This window comes from Pollachius pollachius, assembly GCF_949987615.1.
Source record: "Pollachius pollachius genome assembly, chromosome: 14".
NCBI classification, from domain to species: domain Eukaryota; kingdom Metazoa; phylum Chordata; class Actinopteri; order Gadiformes; family Gadidae; genus Pollachius; species Pollachius pollachius.
The window spans coordinates 3,304,039-3,331,893 of record NC_136947.1 but is presented as its reverse complement, the minus strand read 5'-3'; the positions used below and the strand labels follow the sequence as shown (position 1 = coordinate 3,331,893).

Sequence of the window (27,855 nt, the reverse complement as noted above, 5' to 3'; positions counted from 1 at the left end):
CAAATGTACTGACATATTGGTCACCTTCGCTGCTGCAAGTCTGCAACGTAACCTCTGCTGCGGAACGTAACGATGTATTTCTGCTGAATATGCAGCCTTCATTCCAGATTTTACCAGTCAAACTTGGTTAATGAATCGGGCAAGCAAAACAGACTTCTATCAGGATGTTTACTATACATTTTTTCTAAAAGAAGGATCGAAATGCTGTCCCATGTAATTCGTACCGGGTCATACCGATGAATAACATGGAGCGTCATATCGCGCCAACACGCAACATCTGTCTCCTAATTAACGAGCTTTCCTAATTCTTGCCATATGATTTTCATACGACGTATTTCGGTGTTTTTGAACTGCAGTGCGGTGGGCGTGGCTAGGGGACAGCGATACTGTGTATTTTCTCGCTGCCGTGATCTGTATCCTCCTTTAGCATCCTCACATCCTTAGCTATGGAATGCTATGACCAATGTCAGACCATTTAGTTGGGATGCGTTGCCAGCAGCGCTTTTCACCAGTATTGAAATGCATGCACACGTCTGCAAGATATATTGTTCAATTCAGCTTTCAATTTTCTTTCCCCCTAAGCAGTGCATTTGGTTCACAGTTTCAGTTTGAAACAGTCTGCGTTTCAATAACCTCCTGTAAGTGGAACTGTATCTCAACCTAAGATTTGTCTTGTGATGTAGTGATTTGCCATTATCCCTGTAGGCCCATAAACGGCTAATTCAATCCGTAGCTTCTTATGTGTAGGCGTCTGCCTCTGCACAGTCTGGCACCAGCAGCCTCTTGGCCACCATGATGTGTCTCCCAGCTTGATTAACTGTTAGGTTTTTCTCATGGCTGCCTAAGAAGGGAGGAAAGCTATTTGATCATCACTTAAGTGACCAGGCAGTTTTTGTTTCGTTTGTTTGGGCTGATGCTAGCTCAAACCTCCTGAAGCTACTGTGTTTTGATAGCCCCAGTTTTCTTCCCCTGAGCTGAAATGTGCACCATCATAACAGTTAAATTAAAAAACGACAATCTTAAGCGTGCACACAGGCCGTGAATAGCAGGGCTGTATTTTCTTTGCTCCCTTTGTATAGTATTTGCTTCCCAAAGTGGATTTGGGAACTGAAAATTGCTCTGCCCGCAAGGGCCATGTGCTTTAAGCTTTAGATGGCTGGCCTTTTAAGTTACCATGACCACGATGTTTGCTCAGGAGCATCTCACCAGGAGTCTTCTTCCCTCTTATGAAGTCCAAACTTTCTTTAACTGTGGGTTTCGGTTTCGTTCCAACAGTCGGACCATCATAATCCGATCATGTAGTTGAGTGCTATTCTTTGACTTGGGTATTCTATCTCTCGCTCCTACTGTCTCTTTGTCCCTCAACAGATGTCTCTCAGAGTGGCCAACGGTATCTCATTACGGTAGCGTAGCTGATTTAGTGTGTGTGTGTGTGTGTGTGTGTGTGTGTGTGTGTGTGTGTGTGTGTGTGTGTGTGTGTGTGTGTGTGATGGAGGTCCTACTCAGTAGTCTTGCTCAGTACAACCTTGGACTAGGCTGCACCAGCTATCCGTTGGTTTGTTACTTAGTCTGTGCATTAAGTCCTTACTAAGCCCATAGATACTACTAGTCGGTTACACTAGTTGGTTTTTTGGTAATGCTCAAGTTGAACTTAAGCAGGTCGTTCTCCTTTCAACGTGAAGACAACCAAGTTGTAACTAATCAACAACAAGCTACGCTGTAAACAAGGAAGTGCTTGAGAGGACCAGGGCGGACTTCAACCACATGAAACGGTCTGAATTGACTGTTTGGTTGTGTTCATGTCTGCAATAGGGTTTGTCTTGTGATATAAAGCACGTGTTAATGGTAAACCGCCACCGTCTCCTGTGTAGATTCAGTGCGTACTGATCGCAGCAGGCCTACCCACCCTCCCCGTAATTATATCTATTTTTTTATTTCGCTGATTACTTCTTGTCACTTTCTGCCAACAATTACTCCTTCTAGGGGGCAGGTGTAAATATGTAGTTACCGCTAAGTGCTACGTAGGAACTAGATTATATCGTGCAACCCTTTCTGATTAATGTGTAAACACCATCTAGGCCATGTCCGAGCGAACGTGACGCTGGTGCGCCCGGCTCCTAGGCGTGTCTAGAATCATCCGGCAATACCCTTCATGTACCCTCTGCAAGCCCTCAGGGGTAAAATGCATTTGGGGTTGGGGGTGGGTTGGGGGCACATAGGACCAGGCCAGCTGTGGTTCATTCAAGCTAATGGCGCTGGGCACAGATGGCGGCCTGGTCATCAGTGGTGCGGTAGTGTGTGTGTGTGTGTGTCTGTTCCAGCAGCCATTTGCACAACGCCCGGCCCCAACGGTGTGCATTACAATCACAAACGGCCCCTCCGAATGAACATGGCGGAGGACACTGCCAAAGTCATGTACGTTTCCCTTTTTTGCATTAAACCTTAATTATGGTTTATTGCTACCTTCAGGTACGCCACTCTAGGTGGGATCAGCGCCACAGCGTTGGTCATTTCGTCGTCTTTGAATTGGCCATGTTCATCAATTGATTTGTTTTCGGTTCAGGCCGGGCTCAGGGTGCGGCCGGGGGTGTAGTTGTCATCTGTACTGGAGAAATAGACGAGGTGCAGATAGCTTGACTCCTCCCATGTCAAAGGTGGGAGCACTCTCGTTATTAGGCTGATCTCTGTCGGGAGCTTGGGCACATTTAATTTTGCCGAGTCCTTTTCTGAGACAGAAAAACAAGCAGCTAAAAACGGGAAGGGGGAAGGGGGCCATGGAAGGGTGGCTGCACCCTTGAAATAATTGAATGATCACGTTAGCGCAAAGTGTTCCTAGGGAGGGCAAATTGAATTAAAATGCAAAAAATGTCATGTACCTCATGTACAGACTGGGCTGGATGGCCCAGAACCGGTTGAATCCGGTTCCGCAATTGGATTTTATTTATTTTTCTTCCCCGTGGCCTTTCTGAATTTTCTGTGTACAGAATTCTGAATGCATAATGTATGTGTCAGGCTCATGCATAGTACTGCCCCCTCCCCCCTCCCCCCTCCCCACCCCAGCACCCTAAATAAAAGGCGGCTGTGTGGTCCGTTGTGTTGGCCCTGTGAGAAGAGCCTGTCACCACTGACTGAGCGCATTCTTTCCTTCATTTCTATGGTGCTAAGATGTTCCTGCCGTCCATCCACTGGCCTTGCTCCACCAGAGCTTTTCATTTCCCCCCCCCCCCATAGAAGGTGAAGGATAACAGGGCCAGGCTTTCGTTCTGCTGCACTCCTCTGTCCACCCCGTAAGACAAAGGGCGGAGTGCGAAGAGATGACGGTGCAGATTTATGTCGGGATGCTGAGGGGACATATACCCGTAATCTCGTTGGGAAATCTCTCCCTCTGAAAGAGCAGCTGTGAGCGCACCGCGAGTCCAAAAGCCCAACCCTCTGGTTGGCTTGGCAAGGCTCTGGGTGATCTCTTGTCCAGAAGAAGTCATGCTAAACCTGTTCAACTGGCCCCGGGCATATCGAGGCTATTCGGTTTTGAGTCGATTCACCCGGACCGCTCGCAAAATTCCATCGGTTACGTCTGCTCGGGAAAAAAAGTGTTTCGTTAAGGGGGGGGGGGGGGGGGGGGGGGGGGGGGGCGGGGTCAGAATGTGACTTCACAGCCTTGTTCGTTTAGTGCTGGCCGAGCACTCGCCCTATAATATAAGTGTTTGTAATCTATACAGCCCTTTTTATAGTGGCTGACGACGCAGTACAGCTCAAACATCAGAGGCGAGTTTGATCGGCATGCGCCCACTCAGTGGCCAGCCCGGTTTCCTGTTGCCATGTGGCACCACAAGCACAGGGTCACTTTGGCCGCCATGTTGGATCAAAGATGTAACAAAATCCAGTTATTTTCCGGCTCCTCAGTATCATTTCTTGAAACGAGCAGGAAACCAGAGTTTCCAGTTCTACTTGGCAGAGATACATTTGGTTATTCTCCCGTAATCCTTTTTCCAATAAGTTGTATACAAAGCATCACAAATCCTCGCTAGCAGAGAGGATCTATTTATATGTAACCATCATACAAATAATCACGTTTTCCCCGGCGTGTAGAGATTCATCATTTTAATGAGGTCTTCAGATATCATCATAATCCCATGTAATTGTCTTGGCGTGAGACCGCCGCAAACAAACGCGCCGACACTCAGGCGAGTGGAGTGCAGGCTAATTAACGCACCACCTGCGTGGTGGTAATGAGCATGCCGCGTAAGAGATGCGCAGAGCGCTGCTGGTTGGAGAGAGAGTCCCAGTATGTCTGCCAGTCCTTCCTATAACACAGTCACCCCGGCTGATGCCCAGGGACTAAGTCTGGTACTCTACCAGCCTTGGTGAATGAAATGGGCTATGGGCCTTTCTTCTGATCTGTTATAACCATGCTTGAGGAGTTGTGTTGAGATTGTATCCTCTACAGCAGGCTAAGGCCAGGCATATGTTTGTGTTTAAGACCCACATGGGCCCTCTTCCATGTTACGTTATGTGTGAGGGCAAGGGGGGGGGTTGGCTGTTGTATTCATATAAGACTGCTGAGATATGCAGCAGTAGTAAAATAACCTTAACGACGGAGCTCAGTGGTAAGGACGGGTAGCTGAGGGGGAATGTGTCACGTGTGTGTGTGCGCTTACAGGGGAGGTATATTTTGTGCAGCTTGAGTCGCTACACTAGTGACTCTTGCGTAGTCGGTGCTTAAAAAAAAAAAAGATTGCAGCAAACATCCACGCGATGAGCCCCACCTGTATTTACCCTGCAATGACATCGATTGTTGCCCGTGACAAAAACAGTCCCCCCCGTCCCCCCCTGTGGTGAACACCAGAGCTGCAGCCCCGGGGGCAGATCCTCTCTAAGCAGTTTTCCCCGGCCATGGCCGGGCCAGTCTGCACCGGATCCTTTACATCATCCCCGAGCTCAGAGTAAACACTCACCTATAAATAGAGCTCCAGCAGTAAGGGGGAGGAGCCCGGAGCAGAATGCCAGGCATCCATACTACAGACCCCAGTCTCCCAGCTGCTGAGGCCCGGTAGGCTGCAGTGGCACGCCCTTAGCAAAGAGGCTCTGCGTTAGGGCTGGGCGATATGGGCCAAAATGAATATCTCTATTTTTTTTTACTATATCTCGATACACGATATATGTCTCGATATATTTTGAATCTCCTCTAGAGCACATCATAAATGCTAGATTCAACCATGTCTGGCATAATGTTACTACATGTTATAATAATTTGAGTATTCCTGAAACATAAGTCTGCATGTAGATTACATGAAACAACATATTGTTAAAACTCATTAGTGCTTTCTATTGGAAGAATTTAGAACTTGCATATAAGAAAAGGAAAATCACAGCAAGTTAGATTTACCAACACAGCATTTATTCAAACCGTTAATTATTTTCGAGCAAAAACAGAGCTCAAAGCCGTTTTTTGTTCCACATCTTCCTTTCGGTAGCCAAACCACTGCCAGACGACGGATCCTGTACTATTCTTTTTTGAAACCAAATCCTCCGTTTCCATCATCTTTTCTCTCTCTCTCGCTGTTCTCACTCAATGGTAGGAGATGAGTGACCGGTCGCTGTTCTCACTCACCGGTCGCGTGTGTGACGTCACACACGCGCGTAGAATCCTAGAATCTCGCGGGGGGAGTGAGTGTGTTTAATGCATATGAGTCTGTGAGGCAGAGAGCCACAGGAAAGAGCGAGAGAAGGGAACACAACGAGTATGCCGGCGGCGGCAAAAAGAAACATTACGTGCCAATTTGTATTCGATGTTCGCGACAGGGGCATTTTATACATCGCCTGGAGAACATCTCGCGATACATCGCATATATTCGATATATCGCCCAGCCCTACTCTGCGTGTTGTCGGAACAACAAGGCGGGCCGCCTCCCCCACCGGGGCCAACCTGTCCTCACTGCCAATTTCGTTTAAGGGGGTGCAAAATTGGCAATTAGACATTTAATCTGCCCGGTCTCGTCTCAGTCCCGTGGGGGGGGGGGGGGGGGGGACATGTTGCTATGTGCTCCCGGAGAGGGTCATGTTTCGCAAGAAGGGCAGCGGCATGATTCGGATGTCTGGGATCGCAGCGACACATACTTTGAATGGAGCGTGTCACATGGTCGACGAATATTGTTTTCAAGCACGCATGCAGTCGGATCGCGCGCGTTGCCTTCCTCCCCGCTGGTTAATCAAGCACATTGCAACACATTGCACAGCGATGTGACATGGATGTTTTTTCTTGTTCTTGAGAGGGTGAGCTGTGTAACCGGGCGTTACTTGTGATGTGGTGGCCTCGACCGTCTTCTTTCATTTCTGCTTCCTTATCTCGACGGGCCGATAGTAATACAACCCACATCACTATTGTTTGGCAGCACACCGGAAGGCTTGAATGCAGGGTCATAAAAAAAGGGAAAGAAATAATAAAAAAGCTTTTGAGAAACCAGACTGCTGACTCATCTTACGCCGTGTCTCTTGTCCTGCTCCCTCCTTCTCGCCACCCCCCCCCCCCCCCCCCCCCCCACTCAGTGTGATTGGCCATGACGACCGAATCAGGCGCCGACTCGGAGTCCAAGACGCAGCAGGAGAAGAGCAAGGAGGCGGACAAGGAGAAGGAGAAGGCTAAGGCCACGCCACAGCACTCAGCAGCAGCCACTGCAGAGGAACCAGGCTCCCCCAGGGTCCAGCTCCCCGTGGCCGCAGGGCACAGCACCCCCGTCAGGAAGGAACAGGTCAGCCAGTCACCAAACGACCAAGCTACCGCCCAAGCCCTCGCTCCGAGACAGGGGGGGGTGGCAACAGGTTAAAGGCCAAGGCGTCCTCCCATCCCAGTCCAATCATTGGTTCAATTCCGTGTCATTTGTTCGATTGTGATCCTCTCCACGCAGGAATGGTTAGAGGTTGTGTCTGCACCCGGGTGCTTGATCTCGGGTGTCTGCTTGGGCCGCGGTGGCCGTGTGGCCCCACAATCTGATTCAAAGCGCTGGGCTGCTTTTCTAACATCAACAACGGGAGCACGGCTACGCAACAGGCGGATGCATTCAATGTTGGAGGATGTGGAGGCGGGTGGGCCTTTCTATAGCCAACAGCTCACGTTGGGTCCCTTTTGTGGGTCGGACACAAGTCCACAGATAAGTGGCCTCTTTAATCACGTGGCTGCCATAGCAGTGCCTGCCGGGCCTTGTGCTGCCATTGTTGTTGCCTGTTGATGTGGAGGAGAAACGGTGGTTGGCCAACACGTGTGTGTGTGTGTGTGTGTGTGTGTGTGTGTGTGTGTGTGTGTGTGTGTGTGTGTGTGTGTGTGTGTGTGTGTGTGTGTGTGTGTGTGTGTGTGTGTGTGTGTGTGTGTGTGTGTGTGTGTGCTCTCTTTTAAAGAGAAGCTTATTTTTTCGAAGGCATTCCCTCCGGTCAGTTGGTGTAAGAAGTGGAAATATTAGACTTATCTAGGTCTCTAATTTTAGGCATTGCCAATCTCTCTATAATTTGGGGTTTGATAATGAGAGCTGATCTAAGCGGCAGAATAGTGGAGTACAAGCAGACTCGAGAGTGAGCGAGAATGATTTGTAAACGAGGTGAACGGGAATCTCGAATGGCAAATGGACCATAAGAAGAGGATGAGTCAGAATGGAAAGTACAATTGAGGACCGACATTTAAGGGAGATTCGTGCTGCGCCGGATGATTACAGATATAGGTTACGCTTTTTGTTGGTTGGCCAATGTTTTGTTGTTTGGTATTTTAGAAGGCCGACCGACTGGGATACCAGCTGAATGTCTAATATGTTTTTTACTGCCACATTACATCTCCAGCCCTCTGTCTACCTTTTATTGCCCTCGCTCCCCTCTTCCCTCTAGATAAAGTGATGTGCAGACCTATAAATGTGTTTTTTCCAGGGTGGGTGGAAATGAGGTCTAACATTCTGGGAAGGCCTTTATCGGTGGCTCCCCTGGGAGATGGTGACCTTTTAACCAATGTGGCAGTAAGAAAGGCCTTTTTCAGCCTGGTGGACAATTAAATGTTCTCCCTGAAGACAAAGTGGTGGCACCAGCTAGCTCTTTATAGCAGCTGGTTGTGGGACTCTGGCTTTGGTTTCTTACGGGCTTCTTACCGAAGACGACTGTTGAGTTGGGGCTATTTCTGAGCCGTTTGAGGATGGTGGAGGGCCTGTTTTGGGGGTGGGGCCCCGGTGTCCTTGACGATCATTGACCTGCGGCGGAGCGGAGTGAATGCTTGGAATATTACACAGCTGGTTGTTTCACTTCTCCGAGTTAACACCTCAAATGCGGGGTGCAGAGACACACTGACTGCAAATAGTGGTTGAGGGCTTTGCCGGTAGTTAGGCCACGGGTAACAGACCGCACTGCTACTCGACAGAGGCCTGTGGGGACAAAGTTGAACCCGAACGTTCTGCTCCCGGCCTCCTCTCTCAGGATCCCCACGAAGAGGACCAGACGTCCAACAGGTCTTCCACCAGCCACCTGTCCAGGTCTCCTCTCCGGGGGGCCAAGAAGCTGAAGAACATGCAGTGCAAGGTCACCCTGTTGGATGGCTCCGACTACAACGTCACTGTGGAGGTGAGCGCTCACTCGATCACTCACTAACTCAGTCGATCACTCACTAACTCAGTCAATCACTCGATCACTCAGTCGATCACTCACTCACTAACTTCATCACTCAGTCGATCACTCAGTCGATCACTCACTCACTAACTCAGTCGATCACTCACTCACTCACTCACTCTACTAATGCCAGAACTAAAGTGTGACGTTATATTGATTATGTACTTTCATTTTTGGGGGTGGTATTCGACCTCAACCTGCCACTGTGCTCCTCATCGACATCTCCTTGAACGAGGCACTGCCATTCTGAATAATATTGATTAGTGAATAACATTTGAGCAGCCCCTCAGCCTGATGCTGTGGGTTAGGGGATTCAAAGTGGCAGTGGATCCTCGATACGCCAGCAATGTCTGCAGTAGAAGAATGTGAAAACGGTGCTTTGATGGCGTGTTTAACAATCTGTAGTGTGTGTGTGTGTGTGTGTGTGTGTGTGTGTCCCATAATATTTACCTGCTTGGCGAGTGTAGAATTTCCATCTGGGAGATCGCTCTGGGATGTGGGGAAGTGGGATTACGGGATGTTGAAAAGATAGAGGTGGGAAAATGCGTGTTTCGCTTGTTGAAACAGATTGCTGGTACACGGTACCGTTTCTTGCCAGTTTATTCTCCCACTGTGTGTTCCCCAAGTCCCTAAGTAGCCTTGAAAACGAGTGCTGTCGTTTGTACTGCTGCACTGTACTGGCTGGCCTTGATGTAGTGCGTTTGAACACGCTCAGCAGCAGAACCAAACTGCAGTGGGATCTGCCTCCCGTCCGGCTCACCACTTTAGATAAGAAAAGTGGTTCCTCAGCCGGTGTTCCTTGGTTGAAGTAATGCAATCATGACCAGGCTTTGCTGCCGTTTAAGGACAGCCTTTCCCATCAGTGCTTCTGTGAGTATTTATAATTCGTCTCGGCGTGGTGCTAGTGCATCAAACGACAGCGGTGGGTCTCCACGGAGACTCCACAGTCAGCTGCTGTAATGAAAAGCAGATGCTATCGCGTCCCTGTCGGTATTAGCAACGCTAGGCGGTAATGGCGGCCGTCCCGTCATGGCTGAGCAAAGTATTCCGTTTACAGTTAATGACCAGGCGGAAAGATAACCTCAGCTTCAAGATGGGCTCGTTTTTTGGGACCGCATCATTCCTATGCTGACGTGTCATTTACCAACATTGAGCTGTTCAGTGCAAAGACGGTCTTTGATTTATCGACGCTTTTGATGTGTCTGAGTGACCCATTTCAGTACTATTTCAGTACTACTCTCATTCATAAATAATTTGGCTGATATATATATCGATGGTATTGAACGTGCCCACGAAACATCCCCTTGCATTATCATGTATCTTTTCAATATGGTTCTAAAACAAAGGGTAGAAAGTCATTTTACAGTGAATGCGAATGTTGAATCAATATAATAATTAAATCATAGAGCTAAATGGGAATGTAGACGTACAACGTGATTTACGATGTTTTTGCCAAAACGCGACTTTAAGTGTTATTGCACCAAGGTTGATTTTTCTTTTTGGCAGCTCTACGCCTAAGAATAAATCTGCTTAACCAATCACAATCAGGTATCTTTGTCATAGTCACCATGGTTACTGTATATGTTGAAGGACATGACAGAGTTAACCACCTATTTATGTATCTCCACACACAGTTGACCCACATACAGTAGCGTGCATGAAGTAGGCTAGGATAGTCTTCGTTGTCCCCGAGGGTGTGATTGAATGATGTTAAAGGAAATTTACCCTACACAATTGTCAGTATTCGTTTTCCACAAACGTCTTTCTTTATGACCTCCAACATCTGTGACGGGATTCAGCAATATTATATATTCCTACACCTATATTTTGTTCAAATCATAAATTTTGTTCACGTTTGTGGGCATAAGACGTCTGTTTACTGCATTTATTTACAAAAGAACAAAAAGACTAGTATTTTTTCTTTAAGTTTGCTGATCCACGTGACATTGCATGTCGAAAGATTGATGATTATTATTTTTTTCACAATTTAGAACATATCACACACATACCCCTAAACGGAGCCACATAACATCACACAAAACAGAGGACAATAAAACTAAACGTGTTCACAGGACGGAAAAGAAAAGAGGAGAAAGGCAAAAAATATTTATGCCCGTAATGCCCACCCATACACCACGGTAATGTTATTATATCAACGGCCACGTTTGTACGTGTGAATGGTGTCCACGCTCACGCTCACACCCTCATTAGCGCGGGCGTTAGCCGTCTGTGTGAGCGTGTACGATGTTTAACAGGAATAGCCGTGACCCACTTCTTTACTGACCTCCAATTCCTCTGTGCGTGACTCCCTGCAGAGAGGTCACTCGGCAACAGACACCCCAACAGGGGTATTCAGGAGGGATCCCTAGCAGGAGTCTCCGTCCCTTTACCCCCCAGAAATGCCCCATGAAACCTGAGTTTCCCCTACTACCCTCCCACATTTCCACCCCTCTTTGTCAAAGTTGGTTTTATATGGCTAAGCCCAGGGGTTCAACCAGGGTTTGATACTTCATCACTGTGCAGGGCAAAGGTCACCGTACCAGTTGACTTTGAAATCTGGGTCCTGTTAGTCACAGTGTGTGTGTGCGTGTGTGGAAGTGGTTCTCCCAGCGCTAGTCATTTTAGATCAGAGGGCTTTAAATAAAGGGATGATGGAACTTTCTGTGGCGGGGGGGGGCGGGAGGCTATGACCAAACGATTTACCATAAGATCCAGAACCGTAGAGAAATGTTCAACCAGATGCAAAAATAACAAGTGAGCAGAGACTAGGTTAGCATAGCAACCACCGGGGCCCCACTGCTGTCTGGAAATTTGACTCTTGGTGGCTACAGATTGTTTGAATGCCTGTAAGCAGTCAGGGTAGAAGACCCTACGGCAAAAGTTTTGACATTCCTCCGTCGGAGAATATGGGAGGCTTGTCTCCAGCTCGTGGTGCCAAAATACCCCATCCTCCACGAGCCGTTTCAAAACAAGCCTGTGGAGCCCAGCCTTCACGCTCACATCCCTCGACTGCACGTTTGTCTAAACCCCGGGGGTTGGTTTTCTGTTTTTTTCGGAAGGGGCCTGGCTTTCATCCGCTGCACTTGTCCTCCAATCAGCCGCCTCCTATGCTAGCGTTAGCCCGGATGCTAAACCCGGCCTGCAGCTCAAGAGCGTCGCAGATCGTTGGCATGCCTCTCTGGAAGGCCTTGACCTTGTGGGTCAAACGTCAAAGGGAAGCCGCGTCAAGGCGAGGCGGCAGCGTCCTCTGAAAGTGTTCCGTCAAGATCGTCTATCTGCATTTGCCAGCTTCTACTGGTCTGCTCAGGTCACACACAGGAATGCAAGCTCTTAAAGGCCCTTTAAGCCATGTCTGTGTTTTGGCAAACTTCCTGTCCGGTTTTTGCATTCAACAGTTCCCTTCCCCCCCCGCTACCCACGTAACCAGAAGTTTTTCCACCTTTCGAAGGCCACGTTGATATAAATGTTGGTCTTGCTCTTTTTTCTTTTTTTTCCTGGCAGCTTTCTTTTCTTTCTTCTCGTCTGCTGATTATTCTTATTTTCCTTGGCTTGTTGTTGTGAGGCGTTCCTGGGAGTATCGGAATCGGTAGCTTTGGCTCTTCCGCCATTGTCAGTCAACACTGAAATCGGAGGTTTCTCTCATGGTTGGATAAAACGGGAACAGTAAACGGGGAACATTTCTGTTTACTGCAGAGCAGAGGAACTGAGAGACCAAGTCGGAACCAGACAAATCTGCATCTCATGTTTTGTTTGCCCTGGCATATGTGTCTGATCCGCCTCCTTGTAAAGACAGATTTCTAGCAGACCCACCCCAAATTAGACCCGCCCCAAATTAGATGAATGATTGTGATTGGCCCAACCAATCTCAATCATTTATCCAATCTACTATGGCATTTTCAAAACGAACAAGGGGGCAGCTGCTGATCAGTCACATGTTTCGTTGCGCTGAAATATTGTTTAAAGCCCCTGTTTAATACGTGTTGTCTGCTTGTCATGTGTTTATTTCTCGTTTTTATGATGCAACTTTGGCCTGATGGCTGCTGGGGTTAGTTTTCAGTCACGGGCGGTGGTGGCCCTAAAAATAACCCCAGCGAGCCAGGGAAACAAACTGTTGAACCCTCCAGCACACCCTGCCCTTAAATCTCCGTACAGCCATCGCTGAGCACCAACCAATGAAATGACAGCGTAACCATGACCCCTTAGGACTTAGATGTACCTGGTTGATTGATTATTTTTGTGTGTTTGTTAATGACAAACTGCTCTTCCACCTGTAGTTAAAAGGTATTTATGGTTGTAGAGTAATGGGTATGTATTGGTCAATGGAGGAGGCCAGCAGAAATACTGCTTAAGTCAAAGGGTAATATGCCCATGAGACATGCTTCACATTTATGTATTCACGTGCATTGGTGCTTGGATCGATAAGGCTGCAGCCTCCTGCCAAGGGCATGAGCTCAACAAGGGTCACTGCTGAAATTAGAAGTAGCCACCCCATGAAGTCATCTTTTTAAAGCTAGGCCTTTACATTTTTTTGATAAGCGTTTTTTTGCTTCTTTATTGATTAAACGGCAATCAATTAAGCTAACACTGACAAAAAACAACAAAAACGGTATCTTTGGCTGGCACGGGCCTGTAATAAGCCTGATGCATCATTTCATTCAACCCGAATGAAATGATTGGCTAGCCAATCTAGTCTGTCGCTAGTCTGTCTGTCTAACCTACATACTCAGTTACCTGTGTGTAATCGCCTGTGCACTCATTGCGCATGACCGGAGTCTTCCACAAGGCTAGCAGACTTGTTGCTAAAGCTAGCGAGCTGATCACGAGTTTCAAGGGATTTGCTTTGGAGGGAAGCCTGAATGAAGGAGTGAGATTTTTATTTTGGTTTGATACTACAAAATCAAGCTTTCTCTGGCCGGTTTCTCCAGTTTGCCGACCCTAGCTTTAATGCTTGCAATGTCATCACGTCAATTGATTAAGGTTGTTGACCTCAATTAAACTTGCGTATTGCCGTTTCCCTGTTTCGCCTTTACTCATTAGCATTTTTACAAACCTAATTCAAACATTGTCAAAAAAGCAAATGTTTCAAATGTTGGAACCCTACAAACCCCACATCAATCTTGCCCTTTTTTTGTTTTCTTTACTCAATTTTAGAAACGAGCCAAGGGACACATCCTGTTAGATAAAATATGCGACCACCTCAACCTACTGGAGAAGGACTACTTCGGCATCACGTACAGAGATGTGGAGAACCAGAAGGTAAAGATCATTTTTATCAAATGTAATTTAATTATTCTCTGAATGTGTATTGTGTATAGATCTGGACGGTGTCGTAGAGAGGCCCAATAAAAGCACTAGCCCAGGATGATGAATTAATTTGGGAATGAAATCAAAAATGCGGTCTGTCTTCTGTAAGCAGGCAATTATCTGGAAGCTTCTCAATGTGTACGCGTCCTGAGCCAGAGCGTGTTTTATGTACGGTGATTGCTGAAGGTGACATCACTGGTCCTCTTTGCTGTTTATGGCTCCCTTGTAAATCCATGGCCCCTCATTGGTTGTCGTTCACTGTGTTTCTGTTCCAGAACTGGATAGACCCCAACAAGGAGATGAAGAAACAGATCAGAAGTAAGCCATTCATGACACCAAATTGTAAAAAAAAAATCAATAAATAAAAAAAAAAACATTAATCTCGTAAATGAAAGGTGTTCATTATGTTTTATTTGTTTTCCCAGCTGGACCCTGGAACTTTGCATTTAACGTGAAGTTCTACCCCCCGGACCCCGCCCTACTGTCTGAGGACATCACACGGTGAGCCTCTTGGGTTGTTGTTGTTGTTGTTGTTGTTGTTCACCTTCAACATTGCTTAACTGATTACCAACAACACCGCTATGAGAGATGCAGTTTGGTAGCTTCATCCCATCGTGCTTGTTGCCCTTTATAATGATGAATACAAGGGCAGATGGTTATTGTATTGATTGAGTCACTGATTAAATAAAAATAGTAGGGCGATGGATAGAAATTGATTCTATTGACATTTCAGGAATCCCAAAAGCACCGAAACTCAATGATCCGTCATCGTTTAGTCTGGTCTGCCCTCTAAGCGCCGTGTCTCTCTCTCTGTCTCTCTCTGTCTCTCTCTCTCCGTCTCTGTCTCTCTCTCTGTCTCTATCTCTCTCTCTGTCTCTCTCTATCTAACTCTCTGTCTCTCTCTTTCTCTCTCACTTTCTGTCTCTCTCTCTCACACTTTCTCGCTCTCTCACATTCTCTCACTCTCACTCTCTCTGTCTCTGTCTCTGTCTCTCTCTCTCTGTCTCTCTTTCTGTCTCTCTCTCCCTCTAACACTCTGTCTCTCTGTCTCTGTCTCTCTCTCTCTATCTGTGTCTCTGTCTCTCCCTCTCTCTCCCTCTCCCCGTCTCCAGCTACTTCCTGTGTCTGCAGCTGAGGGACGACGTGGTGTCCGGCCGGCTGCCATGCTCCTTCGCCACCCACACCATGCTGGGCTCCTTCACGGTGCAGTCGGAGCTGGGCGACTACGACCCCGAGGAGCAGGGCAGCGACTACATCAGCGAGCTGCGCTTCGCCCCCAACCAGACCAAGGAGCTGGAGGAGAAGGTCATGGAGATGCACAAGAGCTACAAGTTAGTGTTGTCTCTCTCTCAGAGGGATCCTCCCCCGGGGCTGGGTCGTGTGTTTCGTGACCTCTGTCGTCGTCGTCGTTGTCGTTGTTGTTGTCAGTAACTTGTTGCCGCCGTTTTTCATTTTCTTCAATTATTTTACTTTTACACAAATCGGTCCCCTCTTCCTGGTCCGCGGCACGGATAATTAGGGATGGAGTTTTCTTTTTAATGTTGAATGCTAGAAGTTCAGCCTACTCCCTATGAGAAGCATCTGGCATGTTGAACATGTAGTTGCGATGGACTGCAGCCACTGTGTGCCGTCTTGCCAGCGTGACACTCTCGTGCGTGAGGGCACGTTGGTCTCCTAGCAACATCAATGTGAGCCGCCAGAAGACAAAATATGTTTCATCATACGTGATGCACTATCAATTCACGGGAAAGGGTTACTATGAAATTAGACGTTGCTGATCTTCTGTTCCGCATGCGGTAGAATCAAATCAAAGCCTGCAATACAACAAGCTCCTTGTTGATCTGTGTCAGCAAACGTAATCTAGGCCACTTTTTACACCAGTGTAAAAATGTGACCTTAATTCCCAACGCTTCCCAATCCAGTCCTGCAGCCCTCCACTTTCCCAGAGTCTCTTATTAGGTTGACTGAAGCTGGGTCAGGCTAATTCAGCTGCCAAAAAAAAAAAAAACGTCTTCAAGATGAAATCACACACACACACACACACACACACACACACACACACACACACACACACACACACACACACACACACAGGGGAATAACACTGGAGTCCTCTCGCTAAACATGATATGCGCTGTCCTGCTTCCACCCCACAGAGGTATGACACCTGCAGAGGCTGAAATCCGCTTCCTGGAAAACGCCAAGAAGCTGTCGATGTATGGCGTGGACCTCCACCACGCCAAGGTAAAGTAACGTCAGACCCTTCATGCTTCACCCTCTATGGGCTGTGTAGAGTCGGGCTATCAACTGTGACACAGCAGCATAGCACACAGCCTTCAGCAGTCTGTAAGTTAGTTGCCGATTGGGCAAGATCAATTGTTAAGCGCAAAATATTTCCTGGGTTAGGTTCATCTGAGAATTGGTCAACGGCGGGATATTTGCCACTTCTGTCTTTTAGCTGCATTCTGGGAAATGTCTCGGGTATAGTTGGCCTTTTTATTTTTGACGCCGCTTGCTTGGACTAATGGCTCTAGCTAGCTAGCTGGATATGAATACCCAGTTCTATCTATGACCTTTTCAGAAGTTAAATCCTACGATAGCCGAATGCAATAACGGAAATCGCTGACGGCTAACAATAGCGGCTGGCTATTTCTGTTTTTCGGTGCTTGATTTGAAAAAAAAAGAAGCTTGCGCTTTTAACGGCCTGTTAACACCGAGGGCCTGATGACGTAAGCCGTGTAGTGACTAAGGCCTCTCTGGGGGGGATGGAGGTCTGGGGGCGGGAAAGGTTGGTCTACATCCACGCATGTGAAGCATCACATCTGCTGCTCATTCGCACTTTGCACACAGGAGAGCATCTTAACTCCTGCCACCCATGCTAAAAATAATATCCACATGCTTACGTAATGTCCACGGCTTCACCGCCCCCCTCACACCCCCCCAGCGACCCAACATCTGTATCATCACTGGCGCTCTGTCTACCGTGGGAGGTAGGCTCGCTCAACTTCAATAATTGTCCTGTTGGTTCCCATCTGCCTGCCAGGGGAGATCAAAGGCCTCATTAGGGAGCGCTGGGGAGGGAGAGAGGGGGGAGAGTGAGGGAGGAAGGGGCAGGAGGGGACAAGCGGGATATCCACTTGATTGGCCGACTGTTGTCAGCTCATTACGGTCGTGTCTCGGGACACAAAGCTGCTATGATGGGTATCTCTAGATGCGTATCAGTTTGGATTATGCCTATTTAGACGAGTATCTGTTTGGATCTGTAGCTAAAAGCGGTTATCAGAAGCCCCTCGGAAACGGGGAGGGTGTGCATTGTCTTGGTTTGTAAGGAGAATCCTGCCTGCTGGAACAGAGACCGGGGTGAAAGGAATGTTTTGTTGTTGTTGTTGTTGTTGACGATGGATCTCAGCAGAAGATCAGTCGCTGATCCGAGCCCGTCTTTTTGTAGATGGCTGTCAGCGCTTCTGATGCTAGTATGTGGATCCACCAGCCCAGCGGGGAAAACTGATTGGACCTGGCATGCTCTTCTTGTCTTTTCTCTCTCTTGTTAAACGCCCTAGTTGGTAGGGAGTCTCTCTGAGTGCTTGGGTGAAGCCAAGGCAGAGGTAAGGGCTGCTTTACATGCGCTTTCTCAATGTGTATGCGTGTACGTCTTCCATCTACCACGTGCATGGTCTAGTAGGACGGTTCAGTGCCCCCCCAACCAAGCCCGACATGCCCTGAAGCATGACATGCCACTCTCCCTCCCACCCACCCACCCACCCACCCACCGTGCAACCAAATGATCAAGGGGCCTGTGATCTCTGCAGTCTCATCATGTTGCTCACCCAGTGCACCTCACCACTTGCATTGCTGCAGTCGCCACGCAATGCCTTCACCCCGCCCCCCCCCCCCCCCCCCCCCCCCCCCCCCCCGGCTCGCTCTCTCTCTCTCCGCCAAGTCATTCATCATGGCCATCTCTCTCCCAGCCTGTGCTGGGTAGATAAGGGTATACCGAATGCCTGGCTCCACTCCCTACATCCCGCCTGGTCGCTCTCTCCCTTGGTGTTGCCGTCCTTCTGGCTCTCCTCCTCTTGCGTGTCCCCATAGGTGCACCCCGTCTACGGACCGTACGATCTGCGTGGTTAAACCTACACTGTGTAACTTTTTCGGGCAGTGAGCGGGGGACATGTGGCTGTCCCCGGAAAACGACCATGTCTGAGGTTCCCCTGCTTTGGGATGCAGTGATCTGTGCCGGGTGGCGGTGGAACAGGAGTATATCCGGAAAGCGAGCTCTGTAGGACACAGTGGGAGAAAAACACGTCACCATTCTTGGATTTGAATAGGTGTCCTCCGTTGGATTTTCCCACTATTTCGATCCAATCCAAAAATGGCAATGTGTAGTACCACTTGTGGCCATAGTGTGTGCTCTATTTTTGGTGAAGTTACATTGTGCAGGTTTAATGAATAAGAGCGTTTTCGCTCTTAAAGAGACAGATGATCCTGTTTGTGTGTGGGTGTGGGTGTGTGTGTGTGTGTGTGTTCGTTCATCGTTGGTTTCTTTGCTCCCCTGCCAGGACTCGGAGGGCGTAGAGATCATGCTGGGTGTGTGTGCCAGCGGCCTTCTCATCTACCGCGACCGGCTCCGGATCAACCGCTTCGCCTGGCCCAAGGTCCTCAAGATCTCCTACAAGAGGAACAACTTCTACATCAAAATACGCCCGGGAGAGGTAAAAACCGTCTCGCCACGAGGATAACGCAAATCACACGAAATGGAATCACTCTTAGTTATTTTTGGTTTCGTTTTTGCACTCATTCAAACTAATTGGATAGGAAAATTCCATAGCCCTGCAGCTTTTCCGCCGATCCTTATTGTTTAGAATTTGACTTCTCCTTAAGAATTCGACACGCTAACTGTTTGGAGTTCCACGATGGTGGAACTCATGAACACGCGTCCCTCGCGTAGACAAGAGACCTTAGACCCTGCATCCCTTTGAGTCACACCGACTGTGTTGGCGTGGCTTCACGACCCTAGCTTCCTTGAGCTGAAAACACCCCTAACCTCCCACCGCTGCCCGTGGGTTTTGTTCCGCAGTTCGAGCAGTTTGAGAGCACGATCGGCTTCAAGCTGCCCAACCACCGCGCGGCCAAGAGGCTGTGGAAGGTGTGCGTGGAGCACCACACGTTCTTCAGGTGGGTCGCTGCTGCTCTCTCCTCCCCCCAGACACCCAGACGCTCGGGAAGAAACACACGCTTGTCTTGTTGTACGCCAATCGTTTGAACAATGTGTGTGTATATACTTCTACAAAGTATGTGAAGAGAATCAAAGTGTGGAACTCACAAGGATGAGTTCGAGGAGTTCATTCTTCCCTTAAAGAATTAATTCTCACTCAGTCACTTTTGGGAGTTTGCTGCCATCTAAAGGTTGAAAACGGACAATATGTTTTTGTTTTACACATTGTAGTCGCCCCATCAAAGGGATTAAAAACAACCATTATAATTAATCAGACACTTGGCCGGGACACGACGGCCTTACTTCGACCGCAGCCCCTCGACCGCAGGAAAGTGCTCAGTGTGTATCTGCCCTTCGACCGCCCAATCGGCTAATGACCGTCTGTCTTTAACAACCGCCGTCGGATAATGACTATTTGATTTTTAACGGTGCCCACTTGTCTCTCTGCCCCCCCCGCCCCCCTGCTGGCAGGCTGGTGTCCCCCGAGGCCCCTCCCAAGAAGTTCCTGGGTCTGGGCTCCAAGTTCCGGTACAGCGGGCGCACCCAGGCCCAAACCCGCCGGGCCAGCTCCCAGATCATCCGGCCCGCGCCCTTCTTTGAGCGCTCGGCCAGCAAGCGCTACAACATGTCCCGCAGCCTGGATGGAGGTGAGAGCCTCAGCCCTTAGCCCCACCAACCACCCCCTGGAGGGGACACGGCTGAGACAGGATTAGAACATGGGACTTTTGTTTTGTCTTTTTTATTTTGAAGATCTTTTTTTTTTTTTACATGGAGAATGAATGCCTGAATGTGATTTGGATGACATTCATTCATTCATTCTTTCTCCAAATGAACCCATACATTTATGACATTGCATATTGGGTAGTTAAATTTTAGGAGTTCACGTTTTAAGTGTTACATACATTGGAAAGCAGGGGGGGGGGGGGTACATTCTACCTTACATACATAAGGTAGAAAATGTGCATTTTCTACCTTATCTTTTTTACGATATGCTTTGCTCAATTGTTTCCTATTATTAAGTGAGTAAGTCTTCATTATAGTAATCTAATTGAACTACTATGTCTGAGGAAAAGTAAGCAGGCCATTTGACTGCCACAGACGCAGCTATGGAAAGTACTCATTATACTAATTCATTTCTCCTTAAGGAAAACTAATTAGAATTAATGGCGGTGGCATTGAGAGAACTGATAAATGAACAGACAATGCTGTCTGAGGACGGAATTCAAAAGGTTATCGATCCTCTGAATGTCCTCTCAAACAAAGCCAACTCTCCATTTAGATCTGGCCCAGAGAGCGGCCGTTCAACAGCAGAGCTCCAGGTGTCTCGTCGGCTCAACCCCTTAGTACGCCGAACATGAGTTCAGCCCCCCCGGTTCGATTCCCACCTGTGGTCCTATGCTATGTAATTCCCTTTCTTCCCCAACCCACTTCCCCTGGCTCTCTCTTCCCTGTCCTTTTGCCATAAGGGCACCACAATATCTCGCTAGAAAAAGAAAATGGAGCTCGATGTTCGGGTCAATAAACCATGTTGACATTATTATCGATCGGGCATTGAAAGCCATGACGCCGTGATGTCCTACTGGGAGGGGCCCTCGTTTGACATCTCCCCCTCCCCCCACCCCGCTCAGCTCCCATCATGGAGAACCACGAGACCCTGATGAAGGACCACGCCGCCGACCGCGTGGCCAAGGCAGACATCATCACCACGGTAACGCCGGAGAAGAAGGCGGAGGAGGAGCGGGCCGAGCAGGAGGAGGGCCAGGCCGGCGCCACGGCGACGGCGGAGGCCACGCCCACCACCCCGCTGAGACACGACACGAAGGTAAACCGATGCGCCGTTCCACACCCCGGAACGCCCCGACCCTCCTTTGCAGACAACGCCTTTTGCAGCGGCGGACAAAGCCCCTTGTTGTCTACGGACACAGGGGACACTGCAGGGGACGCGACGCTCTCCTTCCAAGTATCGGCCGTGTGGCTTTGTCTTTGCAAGCTTTTTTACCATTATTTCCTTTATTCCTTTGTTTTCCCTTTCCCCTTTCCTTTGTGTCTTTTGGCTGGGAAGGCTCGGAGCCCAGGTGCTCTGAGCTTGCCCCCCTAGTGTGTAGGACCTCGGGGCTTTCTGTCTTTTCCCTCTCTGTACGCTTTACTAATTAGCTTCTTCTTCTTCTTCTTGTCCTTTCTCTGACCCCACTCTATACTCGTGTGTGCGTGTTTGTGCGTGTGTGTGTGTGCGCGCGCGCGTGGGCTCATGCGTATTCGCCCCCATCGGCTCCACCCCACCCCCCTACTCGCGCTCCTCTCCATCTTAACCTTACACGCCAATCCTCCCCCCCCCCTCCCGTCCCCTCCACCCCATCGCCCACCCCCCCCCCACCAGCGCTGCTCGTACTCCTCCGACCCCCTGCGCTCCGAGCTCTCGCTGCCCTCCTCGCCCGTGTCCTCCGCCAAAGTGCGGCGGCGGCGGCGGCGGGAGACGCTGACCCGGCAGCGCGCCTCGTCCGTCAGCCCGGCGGGCGGCGCCGGGCGGCGGCGGCGGCAGGCCCGCGCCGACCGGGCGGCGGCCCTTCTGGAGGAGCAGGTGCTGCTGCTGTCGGCCCGCAAGCAGCGCCTGGCCGGGCTGGGCAAGGGGGCGGCGCGGCGCGGCGGCGGCGGCACGCTCTTCTCCTTCTCGCTGCACCTGCCCGACGTCACGTCCTTCCTGGACGAGGACGGCTACATCAGCTTCCCCGACCTGGCGGAGCTGCGCTTCCTGCCCGAGTGCGCGCACCACTTCCTGCCCATCAAGTCGCCCTCGCTCATCCCCTGCTTCCTCTTCATCTTCTTCTTCCTGCTGTCCACGTCCTTCTCGGTGCCGTACGCCCTCACGCTCTCCTTCCCGCTGGCCCTGTGCCTCTGCTACCTGGAGCCCAAGGCGGCCTCGCTGACGGCCTCCATAGCGCAGGGATTCAATGACAGCTCAGAGGAAGAGGAGGAGGAGGATGAGGTGTGTGAACGTACGCCCCGTGTGTGTCTGTGTGTCAGTGTGCGGATCGGTATCGGAGCGCTTCCTTTTTTTTTTATTGCGGGGGCGACATCCACCATGTTCCCCCCCCCCCGGCTCTGGTCCCTCGAGGTCGGGAAGGGGGGGGGGCTTTTTTTAAGTGCCACCCCCTCGGTGTGAAGTTGCCCGTACTTTCAGAACCCGATCTCCCGCCTCGCTCATCGCTGCGTCCCCGTCCCCGTCCCCCCTCGCCCATACATGACCTCATCCCTCCTCCATCTTCGTCGCCGTGGTAACCCTGCACGTCTGCCCGTCTCATCGTGGGATGGCTCTCTGCCCGCTCCCTGTCCGTCTCCAGCAGAAAGTTAAGACAGTAGACGGTGGTGGGAGGCTCGGGGTGGTTTTAGCTCAAGGAAGCTAGGATCGTGAAACCACGCCAACACAGTCGGTGTGACTCATTGATGCAGGGTTTGAGGTCTCTTGTCTACACAAGGGACGTGTTATAATCAATTTATCGCCACACTTTTCAACATAAAAAGCATGACCTCGTCATAGTCACAATAATATGACTAACATCACAAAGTCATAACATGACTTTGTAAAGTAAGGCATTGAGGGCAGGCTAGTGGTTCATGCGTCCACACTTTTTGGGCAGTGCGATCACTTAAAAACATCTTCTCCATACCTCCTGTGCATGCGAGCCCCGTCATTATCGCTACCAACAAAAATAGCATGCGATGTACACACCCATACTCCCCAACCTCACACCAAACCCAACTCCTCCGGATCTTTCCCAGAGAACGCTTCTGCACGGCTCTGTGGCTAACCCATCTCAAGTCTACCCCCTCCACCCTCTCCGCGTGCGCTTCAAGTCTAGACCTTTTCTAGTCACCACCCTGACATACCGCTCGATCCACGCTGCATGGAAACACTTGTCCACCGCTCGCTCGGGTGTGATGCGGGTCAGTGGGTTCTCCTGCATTCAGACTGGGCCTGCAGCAACGGGCCAAGTAATGCATTAAGCACACACTGCTCTGTGGGAGCTGCCGGGCTCTGGGCAACGAGGGCGAGACCCATTAGTCATGCTCTCCTCAGACCCACTGACTCATCGTTCCTCACGGCCGGCAGCAGCGCCTGTACGCCCATCCCATACCATCGCACCCCCACCGTCACCCTGCACGTCTGTAGAGGAGGGGACCTGAAAGTCAGATTACTGGTTTGGCTCAATCAGTTTTTGTTGGGTTGTTTTTTGACATAAGGACAGAGCTTAATTAACTCATCCCGTCGGTTTCGGAAATTCCGTCGATTTTTTTCTTACAACCGGAACCTTTTCTTCGGCAAATTCCACCTGTGCGCCAGGGTTAAGATGACGCATTAGGTGTCAAAGTGACTGACATAAGGTTTCTACTTCCTCTGAGTCTGTCTGTGCCCTGTGTTGCTTGCTCATTTTTACTTTGCTTTTTATTTTGACGAAACCCTTTTTTTATTTATTTTTTTGTAGTGTTTTTTTTTTATTTTGCAATGTGGCATTTACGACAATGGGGCAAAAAGTGATACACCTCATTGTTTTCATTTGTGCCTTTCATTGACAATGTCTAAAATGTATTCAAACAACTCAAAAGTTGGGTTCTCTCGTTTTTGTTTCCTGCTCTCGATGGGAATTGTTTCGGTTTGTTTGACACCAAACAGACCGACAGCGAGCAAACCGACTTTGCGTTTGACGGAGAGACGACTGCCACGGAGGTTTGTACACAAACGAACAAACGGTTATATAAAGAGTAATCAAACAGTATGGTCAAAACCATGACGACACCATGATCCCCTGGCGAGGTCTGTCGCAATATCTTTTAAAACAAGAGCCGACACATCCTAGCCAATCCACACAGTAAATGTTTGAGCAGAGATGGTGCCGTTGTCAAGGGGGGGGAGGGTTCTTTGTTTGTAGTCTTTAATGCATGAGAGGACTGTTCTCGGAAAACCGGACAAGGGGGATACGGAAGGAGTGGTGTCCTCTCAGTAATGCATGTGTACAAGTGCATACTGTTTAGGGTACTCCTGTAGAAAGGAATTCAGAGGCCACGTTTATCCCTTGATTGACTTTCCTTTCCTTTATTTCACTGCTCCACTGCCCTCTCCCTCTTGTGTGGGTGTATTCACTGTCCTCGTTGTGTGACTCTTACAATGCCTGTCTCACCTCTTCTCGTTTTTTATCCCTGGTGGTCTTTTCGCCTGTCTCACTCTATATCTTGCTGTCTTCCACTGTCTCTCCCTGGCTCTATCTCTCTCTGTCTCTGTCTTTCTCTCTGCCTCTGCCTCTTTTTCTCTCTGTCTCTCTCTGTCTCTCTCTGTCTCTCTCTGTCTCTGCCTGTCTCTCTCTGCCTGTCTCTCTCTCTCTCTGTCTCTGTCTCTCTCTCCCTCTGTGTCTCTCTCTCTCTGTCTCTGTCACTGTCTCTGTCTCTCTCTGTCTGTCTCTGTGTCTCTCTCTCTCTCTCCCTCTGGGTCTCTCTCTGTCTTTGTCTCTGTCTATGCCTGTCTCTCTCTGCCTGTCTCTGTCTCTGTCTCTCTCTCCCTCTGTGTCTGTCTCTCTCTCTCTGTCACTGTCTCTGTCTCTGTCTCTCTCTGTCTCTGTGTCTCTCTCTGTCTCTGTGTCTCTCTCTCTCTCCCTCTGGGTCTCTCTCTCTCTCTGTCTCTGTCTCTGTCTCTCTACCGGCTGCCAGTCCGAGGCAGAGGATGACTATGACATGCGGACCCAGGTACGCTGCTGAGTTGGCCTCGTGGCCCAGCTCTCTGCATCGCTCAGCCAATCGGAGGCACTGAGCTTCTCCGCTCACCCGTCCATCACCACCATCGACACCACTACCGAAACATAAAGCATCCCTTTTCTTTGTGCCATGTTGCCGCCTACAGCCACCATCAACGCTATGAAGACACAATAACCATACACATTATCACCATAAGCAAATACAAACGTTCTTTTGCCCAGGATTTTTCTTGGCAAAATGGATTCATTTTTCCATCTAATTTCTTTTGTGCTTTTGTTTGTACATCTTGGAGAAATTCATCTTCTTCTTTTTTGGATCACTACAGCACATTTTGATTTGACCTCTTTTCAGTTTTTCTTTTTCTTCTCGGGCTCGGCCCGGAAGGTATCATTTCGAGTTTTCCCATGAGTTCCCTGTACAGTGCAGTAACCGGTGTGGATACTGTATGTGACGGGCGTGTCGATTTGAAGTCAAAACTCCCCATCTCTCTCAGTCTCTGTGAAGGAAGCGTTGCATTTAAAGCTCCACCCTTCAGCTGACGGTGCTTCCTCCCTCCTTGTGTCTCCGCAGTATAGCTTCCTAAGGCGCGTGAAGGGGGAAAACGTTTTTATCAAGCACAGTAATCTGATGCTAGAGGTGGGTAAGGCAGCGGCGCATGATGACCGCACGCAACGTTTGAAGAACCCTAACCCCTCCTTTGTAAAAACGTAAAGACTCTCGCCGTGTAACTGACCAGCACGTCAGACGCTTTGGATTGGAGATCGTTTGGTTATCCCTAACAGTGACATCCATGCTGATGCACACATTTGACTGGGTGAACGTTAACGCAATCAACTAACGCAGGGTTTGCAGAGCGGTGAAACTAACGAGGATTGGGAGTGTTGCGCTTGACCCGGACTCACAAAGCCATGCATGAAGCCTTCCCATTTACGTTGGTTTTTTTTCCGTTGGACCGAGCGAGTCTCCGGACGCCTCCGCAGCGCCGTTGGCACGCGTCATGCATTGCATTTGCCTCTCACGTTGCCCCCAAACGGCGAGCGATTGGCGCGGACGGGTCATAGGAGCAGTTGACCCGGCAGCAGTTCCTCAACAAATCCCGGCGTCAACTGCCTCCCATGTCCTACCCCGGACCGGATGCATGGCCTGTCCTTGTGATTCTCACCGCCGTTGCCCCCTCCCCCCCCTGTCCCTCCCTCCGCCCCCCCTCCTCTGTGTGGTGATTCGGCGGTCCAGGACACGGACGCGTCGGCCGACCTCGGCAAGCACCAGACCAACATCAGCGAGCTGAAGCGCTCCTTCCTGGAGACGGGCGACGCCGGTATGGCGGGCGCCGGAGCCACCGAGTGGGAGAAGCGTCTCTCCTCGTCCCCGGCCCGCTCGCTCCGGGCGGACGAGCCCCCCATGATCGAGCCCCTCCTCCTCCCCCAGGACGTAAGCCGACAACCCCCCCCCCCCATCACCACACGTCCAGGCTCGTGTGTGATTGGCTAACGAAGGGTTGCAAGCAGTCAAGGGGGTTTCAAGTCAAGTCAAGTTTACTTTTAATACAGCAGTTGACTAAAGTGCTGTACATATCCACTATCTAGTTATAAACACACAAATAACATACACAATTTAAAGCACAAATAAGGAGACAGACAACAATGCAACTTATGTGGAGTTAAATGCACGAGAAGAGTTTTTAGGAGGGATTTGAAACTGGGCACTGAGGGGCTAGCATAACATGAAGTGGGAGTTCGTTCCACAGTCTGGGGCCAACGACTGAAAAAGCCAGATCACCCCTGCTTTTAAGTCTTGACGGGAGGGATGGTGTTTAGTAATTGGTCATTTGACCTCAGGGAGGGTGGGTTAGAGTTGAACCACTGTGCCCCCATGTCTATATCACCGTGGGTGTGCACCTGTAACCCACGGTTGCTGCCCTTTCTGATTGGTGGACGATTGGTGCCCCGATGATGTCAATCGTCAAGGCATGACATCCTTATCGTGGCCTCTGGCTGCGGTCAACGGGACGGAGCAATGGTACAAATCTAACTTTAAGAAGTAGCTGTGGGCTGTATGTTTTTGTGTCTTCGTGTGACGAGTAGTGCTCTGAATATTGCATGAGGGTATAGGTACCCTGCAGTGAAAGGTTAACCAATGCAAATGTATTCAACCGAAGGATGAATAAAATGGGGTTTTTCTTATTTCACAGGGCTATTTGTGGGTCGATGATGTGAAAGCGCTTTAAGCATTTTTAGTAAATCCAATTACGGGATGGAGCAGGCGTTTAGTCAATATCCGAGATGAGCCGCCGTATGATTTGTTGCCTCTGTATTATTTCCCTATTTTTTTTTCTAAGGTGCAGATGAGTCGTGTCTTCTTTGTTGTGTAACCGGGTGTGCCGTGATTGAGTCCTACTTATGAAAAACCTTTTGAAGAGGCGGCAATTTGCCTCTTCACAGACTCATTTCATCTGTGGTAGAAACCCTTCTCTGGGCATCCTTGGTGTCCAGACCTACGCTGAACACCTCTGTGTCAAGGTCCTGCCGTCGTGACACCCTTTCTCCTCTTCCCCCCCAGACCAATGAAGAGGAGCCGGCCGCAGACCAGGGCAAGATGGAGCCAGAGGCCAAAGATGAGGTAAATTGCAAACTTTAGTATTGTTGTTTTCATGCGAGTACGTCTTTGAAAATCATCGATGCAGGGATCTCTGTCGACTTAGACACTGTGTGTGTGTGGTAAAGGTATTTGTTATTCTTGCACTGTGTCTGTGGCAGCAGTAGCAGGAGGCTATGTATCCAGGTGCAGGCAGAGAACGTGTCCCGATACTAAATCCCCTCTGCCCTCCCTCTTGGGTGCGTCTTGAGCGTATGGAGTCTCTTTGAGTCCTGTTTAACGTATGGAGTGTCTTAATATATGGAGTGTCTTAATATATGGATTTTTTTGATGTATGGAGTGTCTTTGAGTCCTGTTTAACGTATGGA

The 27,855-nt window shown here is 49.5% G+C and overlaps 1 protein-coding gene across 1 annotated transcript in view; it reads left to right on the top strand.

Moving 5' to 3' along the window:
- Positions 1-27,855, top strand: part of LOC307085671 (band 4.1-like protein 3) — a 48,885-nt gene that overhangs the window by 8,805 nt on the left and 12,225 nt on the right. Inside the window, exons 3-20 of the mRNA XM_079750536.1 lie at positions 6,547-6,749; positions 8,446-8,589; positions 13,786-13,890; positions 14,214-14,256; positions 14,364-14,439; positions 15,051-15,269; positions 16,095-16,182; positions 17,499-17,543; positions 18,495-18,647; positions 19,013-19,110; positions 19,622-19,797; positions 20,779-20,972; positions 21,531-22,133; positions 23,820-23,873; positions 24,848-24,883; positions 25,463-25,528; positions 26,126-26,323; positions 27,452-27,511. Coding sequence (XP_079606662.1) covers positions 6,558-6,749; positions 8,446-8,589; positions 13,786-13,890; positions 14,214-14,256; positions 14,364-14,439; positions 15,051-15,269; positions 16,095-16,182; positions 17,499-17,543; positions 18,495-18,647; positions 19,013-19,110; positions 19,622-19,797; positions 20,779-20,972; positions 21,531-22,133; positions 23,820-23,873; positions 24,848-24,883; positions 25,463-25,528; positions 26,126-26,323; positions 27,452-27,511 — 2,550 coding nt within the window. The 5' untranslated portion in view covers positions 6,547-6,557. The remainder of the gene's footprint in view (positions 1-6,546; positions 6,750-8,445; positions 8,590-13,785; positions 13,891-14,213; positions 14,257-14,363; positions 14,440-15,050; positions 15,270-16,094; positions 16,183-17,498; positions 17,544-18,494; positions 18,648-19,012; positions 19,111-19,621; positions 19,798-20,778; positions 20,973-21,530; positions 22,134-23,819; positions 23,874-24,847; positions 24,884-25,462; positions 25,529-26,125; positions 26,324-27,451; positions 27,512-27,855) is intronic.